At 37.3% G+C, this 17,255-nt stretch overlaps 2 protein-coding genes across 3 annotated transcripts; both read left to right on the top strand.

Annotated features, from left to right (window-relative positions):
* The first annotated feature begins 904 nt into the window (after nt 1-904).
* LOC107004611 (nuclear pore complex protein NUP1) lies at nt 905-10,935 on the top strand. 2 transcript variants are annotated; one of them, XM_015202884.2, is made up of 9 exons: nt 905-1,331; nt 2,340-2,386; nt 2,934-3,049; nt 5,449-5,641; nt 5,764-6,063; nt 6,136-6,222; nt 6,355-6,990; nt 7,428-7,789; nt 8,729-10,935. In XM_015202884.2, exons 1-9 carry the CDS (start codon nt 1,043-1,045, stop codon nt 10,662-10,664), a joined length of 3,966 nt encoding a protein of 1,321 aa, XP_015058370.1. In that variant the 5' UTR covers nt 905-1,042; the 3' UTR covers nt 10,665-10,935. The 2 variants fall into 2 exon arrangements, with proteins under 2 accessions (XP_015058370.1, XP_027768851.1); XM_027913050.1 differs by lacking the exons at nt 905-1,331; nt 2,340-2,386; nt 2,934-3,049 and adding an exon at nt 4,985-5,003.
* An 874-nt stretch (nt 10,936-11,809) lies between these two features.
* On the top strand, nt 11,810-16,464 carry LOC107003217 (mitochondrial acidic protein MAM33). The gene is made up of 3 exons (XM_015201509.2): nt 11,810-12,030; nt 13,433-13,767; nt 15,980-16,464. The coding sequence occupies exons 1-3, from the start codon at nt 11,860-11,862 to the stop codon at nt 16,161-16,163; spliced, it is 690 nt and encodes a 229-aa protein (XP_015056995.1). The 5' UTR covers nt 11,810-11,859; the 3' UTR covers nt 16,164-16,464.
* Nucleotides 16,465-17,255: the final 791 nt, after the last annotated feature.

The raw sequence follows: 17,255 nt of genomic DNA on the forward strand, positions 1-17,255 counted from the left end.
TGAACTCTACTCTCTGGTTTAGGTGAGATTTTGTAGTTTGAGTTTGAATCAAACCAAAAGGGGTTTCTTAGAACACATTGTTGTCACTTGTCAAGTCCCCAGCTTAACTTAAAGCGAGGTTCAAAACATGTTAAAGCACATCACTTTACACGACATACGTGATTTCGATTGATACGTAGTTATTGTTGTATAACGGTCAACAATTTTGAAGACTGAAAAATTGTACAAATAATTTGCAAGTGTAGTGTACTTTTGAGGCTAAGTACTGTACTAATCTAAAAAACTAATCACAATTAGACATAATAAGCTGAGTAATACTAAAGTCACAGTCACAGGCGCCAATAATTTGGTCCCCCAAACTGGCCCGCCAACTTTAACAACGTTCAAATAATCGAAAAAAGAAACACACAACAAATCGGAGCAATAATAATAATTAATTATACTCACGCTCCTCATCATATTTTTATTTTAAGAGGAGTAGATTGAAAATATTTTTTTTTGTGTTTACGAAGTGTGAATAAGGTTGTACATATTTGTCTTCTTTTCAATCTCTTATGCGACTATATTAGGTATATTCTTATTGTATTTTAACATATAAAGATTTGTATGATTTTTTTTATTTCGTTTTTATTTTAAGAGATTCAAATTATGTAAATATAATTAATTTTTCATAATTAAATATGAGATATTATATGCATTTGATATAATCTAGTTTAAAACATTAATCAATCATAAATTATAGAAAGTTTTTTTTACTATTTTATTTTTACATGTGTTTTAAGATAAAGTCTTTTTATATGAAAATAATTAATTTTGTTTTGAATTTTGAATAAATAATTTAATATAACTATTTTTAGAAAATGAGAGGAATAATATTTTTGGTACTATTTTATCGAAATAATAATGGGCATAGCCTTTTCTGTTTGTCCAACAAAATAAAACCCTAATTTCCCTCTCTCCATTTCTCTTTCTCTCTCTTCAATTTTGGTACTTTGGTGCGGTGTTCTCTCTCTTCTCTGTTTTTCTCGAAGCTTTCAGTAAAATGTCGACGGCGGGTGATGGGACGGCGGCGTCAGGGTCGGCGGGAGCATATGAAGGAGGAGGAGGAGCCGGAGGGAAGTTTAGGAAGAGACCGTTACGACGGAACCAGACGACTCCGTATGATCGTCCACCGACGGCCCTCCGAAACCCTAGTTGGCTGACAAAGCTTGTGGTTGATCCGGCGTCAAAGCTCATAACTTCCGGTGCTCACCGCTTCTTTTCCTCCATATTCAGTAAACGCCTTCCTCCTCCTCCTCCTCCCACGCCATTACCTCCACCTCCACCTCCAGGTTTGTTTTCAGTTCTGTAACGTCTATTTATTGATAAAGTTGTGAGATTTATCATTTTGTTAAAGGAAATGATGTAATTTTGGTGTTGTTTTCGATGTGAGACGTAGTTATGCGATTTTTGAACTTGTGTAGTGTGAAAAATTGGATGTATTTTGGAGGAAAGAGTTCGTTTTGCTTTTGTTGGAGGAACAAAGGATGAGCTTTATCTTGACGATTGGATCTGAGTGCATGTAGGTTGTTCAATGATAAATATATTAATGTGTAGGAGGGAAAAGAGTTTTTGTTCTTTCATTGCTGAAGTTTGGTGCTGTAAATTTGGGTTCTTTGGGTATATAGCTGGAGTTATAAGTTGGTAATTTTGCTTTGTCTGATCCTGAAACTTGAGAAACCAGTAGTTGTGTTCATTTAGGTTTATAGCAGAGCATTTGCTTACTGATTTGGGCCGCTACTTGAGCTTTTATAGTTAACAAGATGGAGTGTTTACCATGTTTGACATTGTTATGAGGTTTGACATGTTAATATGCTATATTGTTCTACTTGCTACTTGAGCTTATATAGTTAGGAGGTGAAGTTCTTTTTCCTTTTTTGGAATATCCCAGGGGCTCAAATTTAATGAACAGTCTGACATGTTTTTACCTGAACTTATATAGTCACTGAGAATGCATTGAACTGTTTTCTTAAAATTATCTGATTTTTGACTTTGTTGATATGATAGACATACTATCTTGGTTAATTTCCATTATCCCCATCCTTCTGCTCATTGTTATCAGCCGAGAAACCCACTGGCTATTTAGTTATTTTGGTTGTAAGTAGCAATAATTTCTGTTAGAATGCTACCCTTTGGTTGACACCAACTCACCAATTAGATTGGAATTAAGGCGCAGCTGATTGATTGGTATTATTGATAAGGAATTGATCTGCCAATGGTGTACTAGTAGCATTCTCTTTCTATTCTGCTTTTAGCAATGGTTTTGTTGAGACATGTTTTTTTTTTCTTGTTATAAACAGGACCAAGCCAAGAATCACAGAAACTGCCTCAGGAGTCACATCCCAATGTAAGTTTATTATACTTGAACTGTGTTCGCAATGGTATGATGCCTTTATAACCAAATCTTAGTTGATTATGTGATTATATGTCTTCCAAGACATTGCATCTTGTGTATTGTTTTTTGCTGCTAGAATCATAATCTTTTAAAGAATTGTATGTTTCACTTCAAATTCCTGGTGAAAGCTGATAACACACCATGCAAATCTTGTAGGAGGAATGTGCTGATTTACTAAATTTTGATTATGTGGATAACCTGTCTTCCACATAATCAAAATTTAGTAATATTGGTATTACTGTGTATGGAATAATGAAATTAGTTATTTTAGTTACAAGTTGATTACTGTAGTACTAAACTCATGCATGTTAATTAGTATTTTTTTGTAAATTATGCGTTTCACTTTTCACCTCTAGCCCCATGAATCTTGTCTCACCTTGCACTTTTTAGTTCTAAGAGCACTGCTATTAAGAAAATATTATCTACCTTAAATGTATATATATGGTTAATGCTGATAAAAAGTGGCCCCCATGTGGAATAATTCTCTCTATCTATGAAGGAGTATGCTGGAGCGCTGGTGGTGGCAGGACAAGGAGGTGATAATGATGCATGCAGTTCTGGGGATGGCGCATTCTCAGAGCTTGAGCAGCTCTTGAAGCAGAAGACATTTACAAAGTAAGATTTGTGGTAATTGATTGGGTGCCTAAAAAAGAAACTTTATGATAATTCCTTACTGGAAAAATGTGATAACTGGTTGCTGTAGAAGCAGGCCTGTGCATTACAAAGTAACAAAAAACCAGTTTGCTACTGCACGTTCATTGAATTTAGAGATTCTATCATTTCATCTGCGTCATGTACATCTACCTCCTTCCAAAAAACTAAAAGAAAATATTCTGAATAGAGCAGTGTTATCAAAGGCGCGCTTTAAGAGCGCTTAAGCCCTGAAGCGAGGCTCAAAACGTGTTGAGCGCTTCGCCTCAATTTATTTGCGCTTTAGTGTGGTCATCAGGGTTCTAAGGCAAACTTTTCCTTGCCAATGATCCTCTTAGCAAGAAATGTTGCTAAACAATTGATATTTCACTAATCGTAATTTTTTTTTTCAATTTCTTTGGTCATATATTTGTCATTCATGTTTATGATTATTAGTCTTGGCCTAAACATATATATTTCTATTTTTTTCTCCCTTTGCGCCTTTTTCATCAAAGCCGCACTTAAAGCCCCCACGGGCCATAGAGCCTTTTTGCGGTTTTCGCTTTTGATAACACTGGAATGGAGAAAATGCCCTCTTTCCATCATAACTTCTATAGTCCTCTTCCCACATCACCCCAATGGTCCTCGGCTCTCCCCTTCCCCTCCCCCAAAAAATTGTTACAACTTACAAGGATGATGTTTCACGTTTTCCTATTTTTCTTTTTTTTTCTTTTACCTCCATTGCAACAAATCTTTGGTAGCTCTTTGCATGCACCCCTGAAGTTCCAGCAAGTTCAGTATTGTGTCCCATAGTTGCTTTGTCATTCCAGTTTACAAGTACACAACATGTATCCTCATGCTCTTCACAAAGCACACAATTGTCGCATCTAATCATTCTTCTCGGTAAATTACGCTGTGTTAGACATCATTTGTTCTCATTAACGTTAAGACGTCTATATCTGAATAATTGGGATGTGGTTTAACACATCCCTGAACTATGATTCAAACCTAAAGTACATCCTTGTGTTATATTATAGTATACAAAAAACATCCCTAAACTAATTCAAAAGTTGCAACAATCATCCTTCTAATTAGTTTCTGTCAAAAACTAACCGCCCCCACCTCAAATATCCCTATTCTATTCTCCCTTTCGTCTTCAACTATCTTTTCTTTCTGATAAAGAATAGTTATCCCTTTAAAACCAGCAGAATTAGGGGGTATTTTCGAAAGTAGTTTATACGCGAAAAGCTGAAAGCCATAACTTTGGGGGTAACGGACTTATGGCTTTTAGCTTATTTTTGTACTTTTTATACTAAAGAAGTGCTTAAAAGCATTTTTTGGGGTCTTCCCCAAACACCTCCAAAAAAAACCTCAAATACCAAAAGCTACTTAAAACAAGCCAACCCAAACACCCTCTTTACCCAAAAATCTTATCTGCTCTTCTTGCTCTCTAAGACGGGTGTCGTCATTGTCAGAAATGTATAACAATTCCTCTTGCTCTCTAGCTCCTGTCGTCATTGTAAATGTATAACAATTCCTCTTGCGCTCTAGCTCCTGTAGTGAAGCCCTTAAGCCAGTTTCTTTCAACATCAACTTTTTAACATTTTGCTTAAGACTATAACCAATATATATTAGAAGAGAGATAATGGATCACCTTGGCTCAAGCCCCTACTGGAGGAAAAGAAACCCACTGATTCTCACCATGCACAGCTCTGAGAGCTTCACAGCTGATATGCATTTTCCAGTCCAAATGCTCCATACTGTCTCAAATCCATATTTCTGATTAAGTTAATCAAAACTCCTAAATGACATGATCATACACTTCTTCTAAATTTAGCTTGCAGTACTTGAGGAAGCATTTATTTCACATTGTGTTGGTGTCAGTATCACTGATGTGTATTCAAGAAGAACATAGTGTTACAACTACCTTCTTCTGTTGGTAATTTTCCTTCTCCAGTTTCTTCTGCTCTCTGTCTTGTTGTCTCTATGTACAACTTCACAGTAACAATTAAACAAGGGAATGCCACATAATCTTATTCTTGATGTGACACCATTTATGTGCAGTTTCATAATATTACTTGCAAATAGAGAATGGGGAATCAACTGAATTTAATTATTGATGGAGCATTTTCTCAAGTGTCTGCTCTTTTAGCTTTTGGCATTTTGAGCAATTCTATATCGGAACTATCTGATTGAGCTTTCTTTTGTACTTGATCTTACTGAGCTTTTTTTTTTTTTAAAAGTAGTAATAGGTACACACACTTGTTAGTGGTAGAAGTGAAAGTTATAGGTTCAAGCACTTGGAAAATACTCTTTATTGAAATCTTCTATTGCTTGATTTTAAGGAAGATATGATTTACACATATGGAATGTTCTCTGTGCAGAACTGAGATTGATCGCTTGACGGAACTTTTGCACTCGAAAGCTGTTGACATCCCTATGGGAGAAGAGGAGAAAAGAGCCGAGGCGATTCAATCAAGACCTGCGTTGGATTCTTCCAGCAGCTTGCTGGAAGTAAATAGGTCTCTGAAGGTTACACCCGGTGGATATGTCCCAACTCCTGTCATGAATTCCAGGGTTAGATCATATTCCCCAGTGTTCCTTTCTGACTATTTTTTTATTGATACTCAATTCTGTTGACCTTGCAAGAGTCTAATAAATTCTTGGTAGCCTGACATATTTATGGTTCTTTCTTACAGATTCTTGAAGATGATATTGCATCTCCCGCAGAGCTTGCAAAAGCCTACATGGGGAGTAGGCCATCAAAGGTGTCTCCATCAATGCTGAGCACGCGAAGTCTAGTTGTGAGAGAAGATACACCACTGCTAACAAATGTACATGTCCAAAGATCACCCATTCCATCAGTGACGACCAGGACTGCTGGTTTTCCCGGGATTCGAGAAAATGGGTTTGCCACTCCAAAATCTCATGGAAGATCTGCTATATATAGCATGGCTCGTACGCCATACTCTAGAATTCGTCAAACTGATGTTCAGAAGGTCTGTTTGCGTTCTGTTTACTTTGATGTTGGAAATCCTTTATTTTTGTCCTAAAATTGATCTACTTTCCAGGCTACCAGCTCAGGAAATTATGTCTGCGGTGGGTCTTCATCATCTAAGGCAGTGTCGGAGCACGATGTACTTTTTGGTTCTAAACAGGTGTTCATTACAGACTACTATTTTGTTGTTCTGAGCTCATTTGCATTGCGAACCTGTGTGATTGTCAAATAAGCTTATCCTTTTCACTTCTTTCTTTTCCTTATTTCTTTATTTAATTTTTAACTCTTTTAGGCCCTCAAAAGAAGGAGTTATGTCCTGGATGATGATCTTGGATCTGTTGGTCCCATGCGTAGGATTAGGCAGAGACCAAATGCCCTATCGTTTGGAACTTCACGTGGCAGCTCTAGAGTTGCTTCTGCAGTTAACCTGCGTCAAGAGGTATCAAAAGTTGTTGGAGATGTCGAAGATGCCAAAATCACGCCTGCAAGGCATGTAGCCATCCCTCCTAAGTCCAGTGAGACTGCTGCAAAGATATTGGAGCAACTTGAAAAGCTAACTCCAAAGGGAAAATCATCAGAATCCAAACTAGCTGCAGGGAAAGAGAATAAATTGACACAGAACATGCTTCATGGGCGAGCTCTTAGAAGTTTGGAGGATTTGGATTCACCCAAACTGCTGCAGAGCGGACAGGATAGCTATAAGCTGGAGAATTGGTCTAAAGTTCTCTCTCCCAATCCCAGAGAATCAAAGCAAAGTGAAATTAAACAAAATGGACATGCGAGCGAGTCAACTGCTATAGCAAACAAGGATACAATCTTTTCATTTAAAGATACTCAACCTAATGTTGAAACCAATTCTCTGGAAAAGAATAAGTCTGCAGCTCAACATCCTTACAAGAAACGAGCTTTTAAGATGAGTGCATATGAGGTGCGCATCCTTTGTCTCAAGTGCATTGGATTCTTTGGTTTGCAATAACAAGTTTTGAATTGACATTGGTTGTGCCTTTTTTGTGCATAATGTTTAACAGCTTTCTTTCGGTATTTTTTGAAAAAAAGAGAGGCCTTTGTTTATTGTTATTTTTCTGTTGATAAAGTTCCTTCCCATTGTAGAGATCCATGTGACCATTTGGTTAGGTGCTTAATTCTGCTCTATACTTGTTTCCTCCGGTTATTTTGGTATTAGCATATTTTGTGTGACTTGTGCTGCTTCACTGGCCAATATGAATTCAATTTGCAGAGTACTTTGCTATTTTGTTCTAAGTCACATTCTTTACAGTTCTTTTGAGGTTGATATTGTCTCTGGTCATTACAAATTAAGATGATAGTCATTCTTTTTGACGTATTTTTGTTTTGGTGTGTTTATAGGATTCTTTTGAGCTAGAAGAGAATGGGCTTTCAGCTCAGTTAGCTGACGGGAGAGGGAAGCTGGAACTTTCTGCTGCTGACCAGAAGCCCCTATGTGCTGAACCCACAAGCGAACCAGCTGATTTGCTGGAAGCAAAGACCCCTTCAGGGGTTTTAGGCAAAAATTCTGATGTGGAGACTCCTGATACTGGCGCAGCAGCTGTCAACAACACCATATTCCTGTCAAGTGCAGGTTCCCAATCACTAAACTCTAACCTACTAGCAACTGCATCTAACAAATCAAAGGAGACAAATGTTGACAAGGTTCCACCATTCCTATTTTCCCCGTCAACCCCCGTCACAGGGTCAAAGCCAGTAAGCAGGTGATCCTACTATAGTATACTCCTGTATGATTAATTGACTCTTATTATTTTTTCATCTGAATGGTTCTTTGTTCTGATGATGATGTTCGTGGCTATCTGTGTCCTTTTTGTTGCAAATATCTTGCTTCAACAACCTTATTCTTAGTGAAATGCTAGTTGTACTTCTCAATATGTATGGGTTTGGGACACTAGTGGTGGCTCTTTTCCCCTTCTCTTAGTTAATTTAAATCTACTAACTAAAAATTCGAAATAGAGATTGGTATGTTGATTAATTTCTCAATAGAACTGTGAAAATGCCATGGCTGACTAAAAAGTCAGTAGTCAACCAAAACGATGAGCAATCAAATGATCTACAGATTTGTAAGCATTTGAAGAATTCCAAGGTAGATCTGAGCTTGTATATGTTCAAATTTACTCTAAGTGATGAAACATGCTCAGTTTTTTGAGTTTGTGTTGTGATTTTGGGATTATTTCAAGCTTCTGGGACCCTAAATTTGCTGTGCCGAAAGACGAAGAAAACTATTACCGAGTATCATGGTGACATTTACAATTTGTTCCTTGCATGCCTGGTATCTTTATGTCTTTGAAATTTAATTGAAAAATAACATCCCAGGTCTCTTACATGATCTAAATATATGATATTTTTCTTATTATCACTCATCCACTCTCAATTCATCTAAGTGTAGCAGTTTTGTTTTCCGATGTAATTGCGAGTTAAGGAAACCTAAGAGCAAATCTTTCTTGTGATTAGCAAAAAAATGAGGACTCCAAGAGTTAATAGGGAGAGAAGATGAAAGACTTCAGAAAGTTAACTATCTGTAGAAGTTAGTTGGGAAATATGCATGATGAATAAAGAAATGAGTAGGGTTCTTGTGTGTTTTATGCACCCTTTTAAAGATTACCTGAAAGTGCATCTGATATTTGTTCAAATGTGTGCAGCCTGTCCAGTCTAGCGTCCAGCCCAACTGATGGTCGGCCTAATCCTTTTCAGTGGAATAGCTCACAGAAGGCTGTGGACAGCAATGGCAAATTAGAAGCAGTATCAACAAGTGGTATTTTCTCATTTGGTGCTCCACCTAGCACTTCAAGTAATGGACTGTTTGCTACCAGTCCTGCATTCGCAGCCACCTCTGCCTTGACATTGGGTAATTTTACAAATGATGTTTCGACTAGCAGCTCAAATATTGCTGTCTCTTTGACAAGCGCTTCTAGTACGATTGGTGCTACTGCTGCTACAGCAGGTAGCAGTAATGCCTCTGCTATCAGTCTCTTTGGTTCCAGTGCAACATCCTTAGTTCCGAAGGAACCTCCTACCAAATTCGGTTTCCCCACGATTCCACCAAAAGCAGTTTCAGCACCAGCAACAACTTCCGCTGCAGAAAGTACAGATGTGAAAGCCAAATCTGAGACTGGACCTACTTTTGGCAACTTGAAGAGTTCACCTTTTGGGGGTGCATCTTTTTCAGCTACAGGCTCAGGAAATAGTATTTTTCGCTTTAGTTCATCAGTAATGTCCACAGCTACTACAGGTAGTACACAGTCTCAGGGTTCTGTTTCTAGTACAGGAGGTGAATCACTTGCTAGTGCAGAGACTTCTGTTGGTGGATCTGGCATTTCTGCTTTCTCAGGGAGCATGCCTGCTCTTTTCAGTTCGTCAGCTTCATTGCCATCCACAGCAAACTTTCCGGTGTTTGGTTCTGCGCCTGGTACTTCTGGTCAAGTTTCTGCCTCACCTTCAAAAAGTGACATAGTTAGCTCCAGCAGTGCTGCTTCCGGAATATTTACTTTTGGTGCTAGTTCATCAGCTTCCAGTGCAGCAGGCAGTTCAAGTGTACCTACAAATGGAACGGCCATATTTACTTTTGGTGCCAGTGCTGCAGCTCCTCCTTCAAAGAACAGTGGATCTCCTATCTCCAGCAGCGCTGCTCCTGGGATGTTCACCTTTAGTGGTAGTTCTTCAGCTTTCTCAACAAATTCTGTTGCAATTTCCAGCAGCACTACCCCCAGTATATTTAATTTTGGTGGTAATTCGTCATCTTCCTCTTCGAGTGCTGTCAATACTTCAGCTACTCCTGGCATATTTAATGTTGGTGGTAGTTCTTCGACTTCCCCTGCAAATGCCGGCAACACCTCCACTATTGCTACACCTGGCATCTTCAGTTTTGGTGCCAGTTCTTCAGCTTCTTTGACAAATGCTGGTAGCATAGTTAATCCTAGTCCATTCAACTTTGGTGCTAGTTCGGCCTCTTCACAAGCCTCTAGCACTGTTGGAACTTTTGGGTCTAGTTGGCAGCTCCCCAAGTCTACTGGCTTTACTTCCTCATTTAGTTCTTCTACTCCCTCTGGGTTTACATTTGGAGCATCTTCATCTTCTTTTGCTACTCCAAGCACGTCACCAGTAGTCTTTGGGTCAACACCCAGCGCTGCAAGCGGTTCTCCTTTTTCATTTGGTGCAGTTTCCTCCACAAATTCACCTTCACAGCCCATGTTTGGTAATTCTGCGTTTGCTGCATCCCCTGGAAACAATGATAACATGGAAGACAGCATGGCCGAGGATCTTGTGCAGGCTCCTGCACCTGCAGTTTCTTTTGGGCAACCTTCTGTCTCGCCTTCTCCAGGTGGTTTTGCATTTGGTTCAGCACCAAATTCATTCCAGTTTGGCAGCCAGCAGAGTCACGCTGCTCCCCAGAATCCATCTCCATTTGCAGCATCAAGCAATCTAGTGCAGGCAGCACCTCAAAACTCTTCTCTGTTTGCAGCATCAAACGGTCAAGAATTTGGCGGTGGAGGGAGCTTCTCTTTGGGTAGCGGTGGTCCTGACAAATCAGGTCGGAAGATTGTGAAAGTTAATAGAAGCAAACACAGAAGGAAATGAGAAATCTAAACAAAGATCTTCGATTTGTTGATAGATATCAAGTGGCAAGAGAATGAATGATTAGCACAGCAATCAAAGGTCACAATTTTGTCTACAGTTTTTACAAGACATGAATGATTGTATTGTATTTGTAGGGGAGATGAAGGGTGTCTTGGTTCACCATATTGTTTAGTCAACTTCACTTTCTGTACTACTTCTACATGTATAATAGGAAGGAAAATGTTCTCTCTAAATATATCTTTTGATGAATCTACAAGTAAATTGATCAAAATTTCTGTCTTGAGATTAATAATACATAAAAAGCTATACATTCTGAAGCAATATGTATATCATGTGCTAATACATTACCAATTAATATTTTAAAAAAAATCAACCCCCTCTCAATTTTCATTTCTATTTTCCCATAAAATATTGTTTTTAAAACTAATTGACCTAACCAAACTTGAATAGGAATTCCAATAGGGTGAATTAGGCTAGAGCAAGCTTTTTAATAATATGACTCACTAAGTCGTGTTTAGGGGAAGGTACTTATATACGATCTTATTACTATTTCGGACGAGTTAAAATGAGTTTTCTAAAAACCTTGACTAAAGTGCATCAAATTCAAGTTAAAAAGTACAAACAACATTCGACAAAAGAAAGAATTACAAGTGTATGACCAGTGCTACGATAAACACTAACAAGTCTAAACTTTTACAAGGCATGACTATACTTTGTCTCTATTAACTTTCTATGGTAATACACAACATCCACTCTTCTCTATCTAGAGTAATATTTTCGATCATATAAAGTTATATTATTAAATTATTATTGCACATCTTTACGATACACACCAACTTTTGCTTTTCCGAGAATCCATTAGGTTTTCTTCTATACCAAAAATGAACTAATACTTTTCTTTCAGATATATATCTAAGTCCAAATTTATGCTGTCATTGGCAAAACATTTGTGAGTAGTTTGGCAGACACGCGATCTAAACTATTTAATTAGACGGGAAGATGATAAATTTATATCGTATCTTATTTAATCGCCTCTTTTTAATATTTTTCGATAATCGCCTCTTTTTAATATTTTTCAAAATTTTGACCCGTTAAATCCTTAACCCGCCCCACTGTTGCCCCCATTGCCATCCCTAACTTTAAAAAAGTACTAAAACAGAGTAACAAAGAACTGTTTATTGAGAGTGTGGGGAAAATGCTACGGAAGGCTCTAGCATTGGCCGGAAGCGCACTGCAGCAACAACATCAGCCATGGCGGACGATAGCCTGCCGGCGGTCGTCGGGTGTTTCATCAGCCGTGAACAGTATAATCCTTCGGTCACTTAAAGATCACTATCTTGAAGTCTCCAAAATGACTCCTCCTCCGGTAACCCTCTTTATCTTCTTTTACCCTTACTAGGTTCATATGGGGTGTGCTTATTTAGCTGAAATTCGATTAAAGTCTGAATCTTTTTTTTTTGTATGTGTTGAGGGTTTAGTACGTAGTTTCATAAAAAAAATGATTTTAGCTGTGTATAGATAGTGTAATTTTCTGCTGAACCTACCAGAAGCCCAAATAGTGTCTCTTTCTATTTAGCTACATTGAGCAACTCGAATACTCAACGTTAGGATTTGAAGGTGGAGGGTTCTTTTACCATTTGGATATCCTTTCCCAATGGGGATTTCTATTGAGAGATTTGAGTTAGTTTGGTATGTTCATGATACAAGAAACTGATTTCTTGCGTTGTAGGAGTAGTTGAATGTATGCTATAAAGTTAAAGTGGTGGTTAAGAGAGATAGAGAGAGTTGAGGATGATAGCTCAAAGGAGGGTTTAGTGTCTTCGTAATTTTTGTTCTTTTTGCGGATGGGGTCTCTAGATGTTTTAGTAATCCTTGAGGGAATGGAGAAAGTGAAAAGCACAATGGTGCAGCAAGGGTTAAGGACACGTGGAATTATGAGAAGTGACATTTCACACAATGGAAGTGTGTAAAATTGCCCTTGTGGGCTAACATAATACGCATGCTGAGTGAATGCACTTTGACAATAGCATTCTCCTTCTTACAACTAGGTTGTATACACCCAGGTGAAATATCTGTGGGTAATATAATTAATTGTTTTGAATTGTAAGAGCTTGAGGTGGAATAGTCACTCGGTGCAGTGAATATCAAACTAAGCGGCTGAAGAGAGATCTATAATAAAGAGCATTTACCATCTAGCCTCAAGCTACTAAAGCGTGATGGTTACACAAGCCTACATGTTTTCGGAAAACAAATGATATTGGATTGTTTGAAAATTGTCCTACATGAGTTTTTTTCAAACTTTATTTCATGTCATAGTTAATATTGGTTTTGATGGCATTGAAATAAGAGACATGGAAGTCGCGATAGGTTTAGGGAGCACGGTATGTAAATTGTTCATTTTGAGACTTTTATGCTGGTCTCTATATGTTTGAGTGCTTCTCTAAGAAAAACTTTTATGTGTCTAGTTGTTAGACTTACTGCAAAATACCCAAAACAGAAGAACGAAAAGGAACAATCGATTAAACTTGGGAATATCAATTTTGTGACTGTTCAAAGTGATAGCTTCTGCAGATGATGACACCCATCCTATAATGGAAGTCTGATACTTGAATCTGAATCAGTATCTTGTCATTTAATATGGAATTTACAAAATTGAAATTAATATTTATTTAATCTTCAATGCCTAGAAATGAATTGTTGTTAGTTTTGACAACTCCTGTTTATGTGATTTTTTATTTTATTTTTGCATCTCTTTGGGTGTTCGGTAGAAAGTTAGTCCTCCTTCTCCATTCACTGTCCTCAAGGGTGCACTTGATCATGGTGGTCCTGTGCTAAGACGAACACATGGAAATGAGGAAATCAGTATCTCCGTTATGCGGTTGGCCAACATTATTGCTGGAGGTATTGCAGACGAAGAGGAGGATGGTATTAATCAGCTTTTTCTACACGTTGACATTTCAAAGCCAGGGCAGAAGGAATCGCTGCATTTTCTTTGTGGGCTATATCCAGATGCTTTGGGAATACACTCAGTCTCATTGAGATCAAAGACTGAGTCTAGTGGGTTTCTTTCTGTTCCAACCAATTACGGTGGGCCAGTTTTTCAGTAAGTCCTTCTCTGATGTGCCAACGTGTTTGACTGTCTGCTATATTTCGACCCTTGAGAGATCATGTTCTTCTGTATGAAAGATGTTTGGATTTATGCCGTGTTTCTACCCATTCTGATAGCATGACCTAGTTGTTTATTTTTTACTTCTGTATAAATTATGATTGGATTTGGATGGTAGTTAGTTTAAGCTTCTTGGTTTAATGAGACATCACTTGATACAAAAGCGAGTAGCATTTTATTTGAGTTCAATATTTGATAGTATAAAAGAAATATTAATGGCACATTTTATTTGGTAGGCTCAGAGATTGACTTGCTATGCATCTGGAGGAACCTTTACAATATATAACTATTGATTTATGTTGTCATTATTCCGCGGATAAACCATCTTGCCTCACCCATGTATTCATTTATTTAGGTAAATAGTTTCCCTTTCCTTTTAAACTGCCTGAATTGACCTACAGGTTATGAAGAACATACATATTCTGAAATTAGGGCTGTTAAATATTCCTCAAACTTTTCCACCATTTGTCTCTAGTATAACAATGACATATCAAGTTTGCAAATGAAATTTGTAACCTTATGAGCCCATATTTTTCCATCAGTATAATGAGAAAAATATGGACAAGTAGCATGTAGAGATATGTGATGGAACTATACACCATCTATTCATAGCATTTAGATCATGAAAGTGTAATTCAAAAATCTTTTCATCTGGGCATGGGGGCAGAGTTTAATCGCCTAAATTACTTATTTTTCCTTATCTAGATAATGTTTTGTTGGATTGATAATTTGGATGAACCATCATCTTTGCTTGTTTATTTCTCAAAAGTTCTTTTGGGTGGAAATAAATAATGGAAATAGTAACTCAAGGGTTTCTTCGCCTTGAAAATATCTCCGAGGCAGAAACCTGAGCACCGGAGGCTCCTTAATATACGTGTGACCCAAAAAGAAGATAGGCAAAAAGACTATCCTGGCAAAGTACCTTATCCATAAAAAAAATTATTCTTCACCAAGCTGTATCCGTCTTAGTCCTGGCACAGAGTTAGTCTTAAGTTGATTGGATTTTAGCAACCCTGAATTCTAATTAATCCACTTAGGACTATGACCTGAGCAAATAGTGAACCATTTTGATGATATGAAATTCGAGCTGCTTATGAGCTACTGTCGGATACTCAGTTTGCAAAAGTTAACTAGATGAACAGGAAGAAAACAAATTTTTTTTGGCTAGTGATGAAGCAAAACGTCACTCTTATGTTGTTTTTGGTATCTCTTCCTTCTGGCTGTTCTGGGGTTTTTCTGGTGAATGTGCCATTCACGGGAGACATGTTCAAATGTAGATAATTTCACATTCAAGGTCCTTTTTTTAAACTTGTTTACTGGCTGTGTGAGTGTGGGATGCTTTGTGCACCAAGTTGCCCTTTGTTTTAATTGGCTATGATGATTTGAAAGATCAAAGTTATAAGCCATGCATGATGCTGATATCTTGATCAAGTTCTAATTGAGTTAGGGAGAGAATAAGTTAGAGTAAAGAGTTAACTGTGTAAGACGGTAACCACTTTGACTTCTGTAGGAGGAGTGATATATCTATCAACCTAGGATCGGAATTTATTTCATGTGTTTTTAGGGTGGGTACACACAATTATGTTAAATTAACTATTTACTTCTCTTGAGGTTCTTTGTTGAGCAATGGAATCAATAGTTTGTAAACAAGAATCTTACAGACACCTGCTGAAGCTGCTTTTATTGAGAGGTTTTGGTAGTCTATCAGCTGAAAATCTTGTTTGCGAAAAGTCATTCTCTTCAGTCTGCGCATTTTTATGTCGTCAACAAAGGATACCTGTTTTTCCTTCCCTCTTTTAAGTGAACAGTTAGATTCTCAGGTGAACCGGAATGGGAATTAAATAATCTTGCTGTTCTAATGCTTATCTCCAGTTCCTAATGTCTCATATTATTCTAGTTACTGATTTATCAAAAGATACTATTATTCCAGTTCCGACGAGGGGTAGTTTCTGTTTGCATATTGTTTCTTTGTTCTTAGACCAGCTGACTCTATTCTGTGATGTATTTGTTTCTGCATGTCATTATTCATTTATAAAAACGATCAATGGATGAAGGCCTTTTATTGTGAACGGAGGATTTTATGTGGCGACCGAGACTTATAAACTTTTTAAAGTAGAATGACATCTGATTTGTCTTTTTGCAAATGCAGAGATATTGATGAGAAAATGAGAGATGCTCTACACAGTTTCATTGAAGAGCGAGGAATTAACGAAAGCCTCTTTCCATTTCTACAAGCTTGGCTCTATGTGAAGGACCATCGGAATCTTATGCGTTGGTTTAAAACAATTGGTTCGCTCGTTAATGACAGAAAACAAGGAGCTTCTCATGCCTAATCTTTCATACAAGGTTCTTTAAAGTGGTTTGTGTACCTTAGAGAATGCTGGACTTCTATAAATTGTTAAGAGTGTACTCAAGAGTCGGAGACTTATTGGAAAGTAAAAAAACTTCAGGTTAAACGGAATGAATGTGCCTGCTAGGTCTCAGTGAATGTATAGTTTGCTTGTGAGTTGTAACAACTTACAATTGTCTTGATCGCGGAATATCATTGAGACATAAGGATCCTTCTAATGTTTTAAGAGAACAATGTCATATTTCCTTGTTTTATCCAAGCTGTGCTTTCTACTTTTCAATTCATGGATTTTGTTTTTTTTCCATCTTTTTGAGGTGAAGTACACCTCACTTTACAGTTTGATCAATGACATGATATTGAGGTATCTGTTATTCTTGTTATTGTAATAAATAAAATAGGGTTTAACTATATCATTTCTACGCGGTAAGTGTGTGTTCGATAGGAAGGAAAATGTTTTCCATGGAACATAACTGTGTTTTCTCTTTATTTTCTTCTGTTCGATACGTAAGTGAAAAGAAAACATTAGAGCCCTCTACTTTGTCAAGGGCTCTCTACATGGATCAGTAAAGGGCTTTGATTACTGCATTGGTTCCATTTTATTTCTACACTTGGGCCTATGGATAAGCCAGCAATCATCATACTGTAAACTTGTAAGCAATAGGGCCATTGACACTTGTGCTCTTATTTTATGTTGGTTTTCTTTTTATGCCCCTCGAAACAAAAAAAATTATATCGCGGGGTGTAAGTATATATTTTTGTATCATAATATCCCTTAAGTTATGTCTCGTATGATTTTAATTTCCGATGGCCTACTAGACACAAGTTAAGTTGTTGAAGGGAAGAAAATTTCAAATAAATTTTTCATTGACTAAAGTTCCTTCATCAATTATGAAAAGTTAGTAAGTTCTTTCTATATAGCTTATAGTTTTTTCTATTTAGTTATTAAATACATAGCTTTTATTTTAAAAATTTGTAAAAAAAATTGATATTTGAACATATAAGAGGTGATTCAATCTTTATGTTTAGAATATGCCATTCTTTTCAATTTCATGTAGTAATGAGTGTTAGGTGTGAA

This window comes from Solanum pennellii, chromosome 11 (assembly GCF_001406875.1).
Source record: "Solanum pennellii chromosome 11, SPENNV200".
Classification (NCBI taxonomy): Eukaryota; Viridiplantae; Streptophyta; class Magnoliopsida; order Solanales; family Solanaceae; genus Solanum; species Solanum pennellii.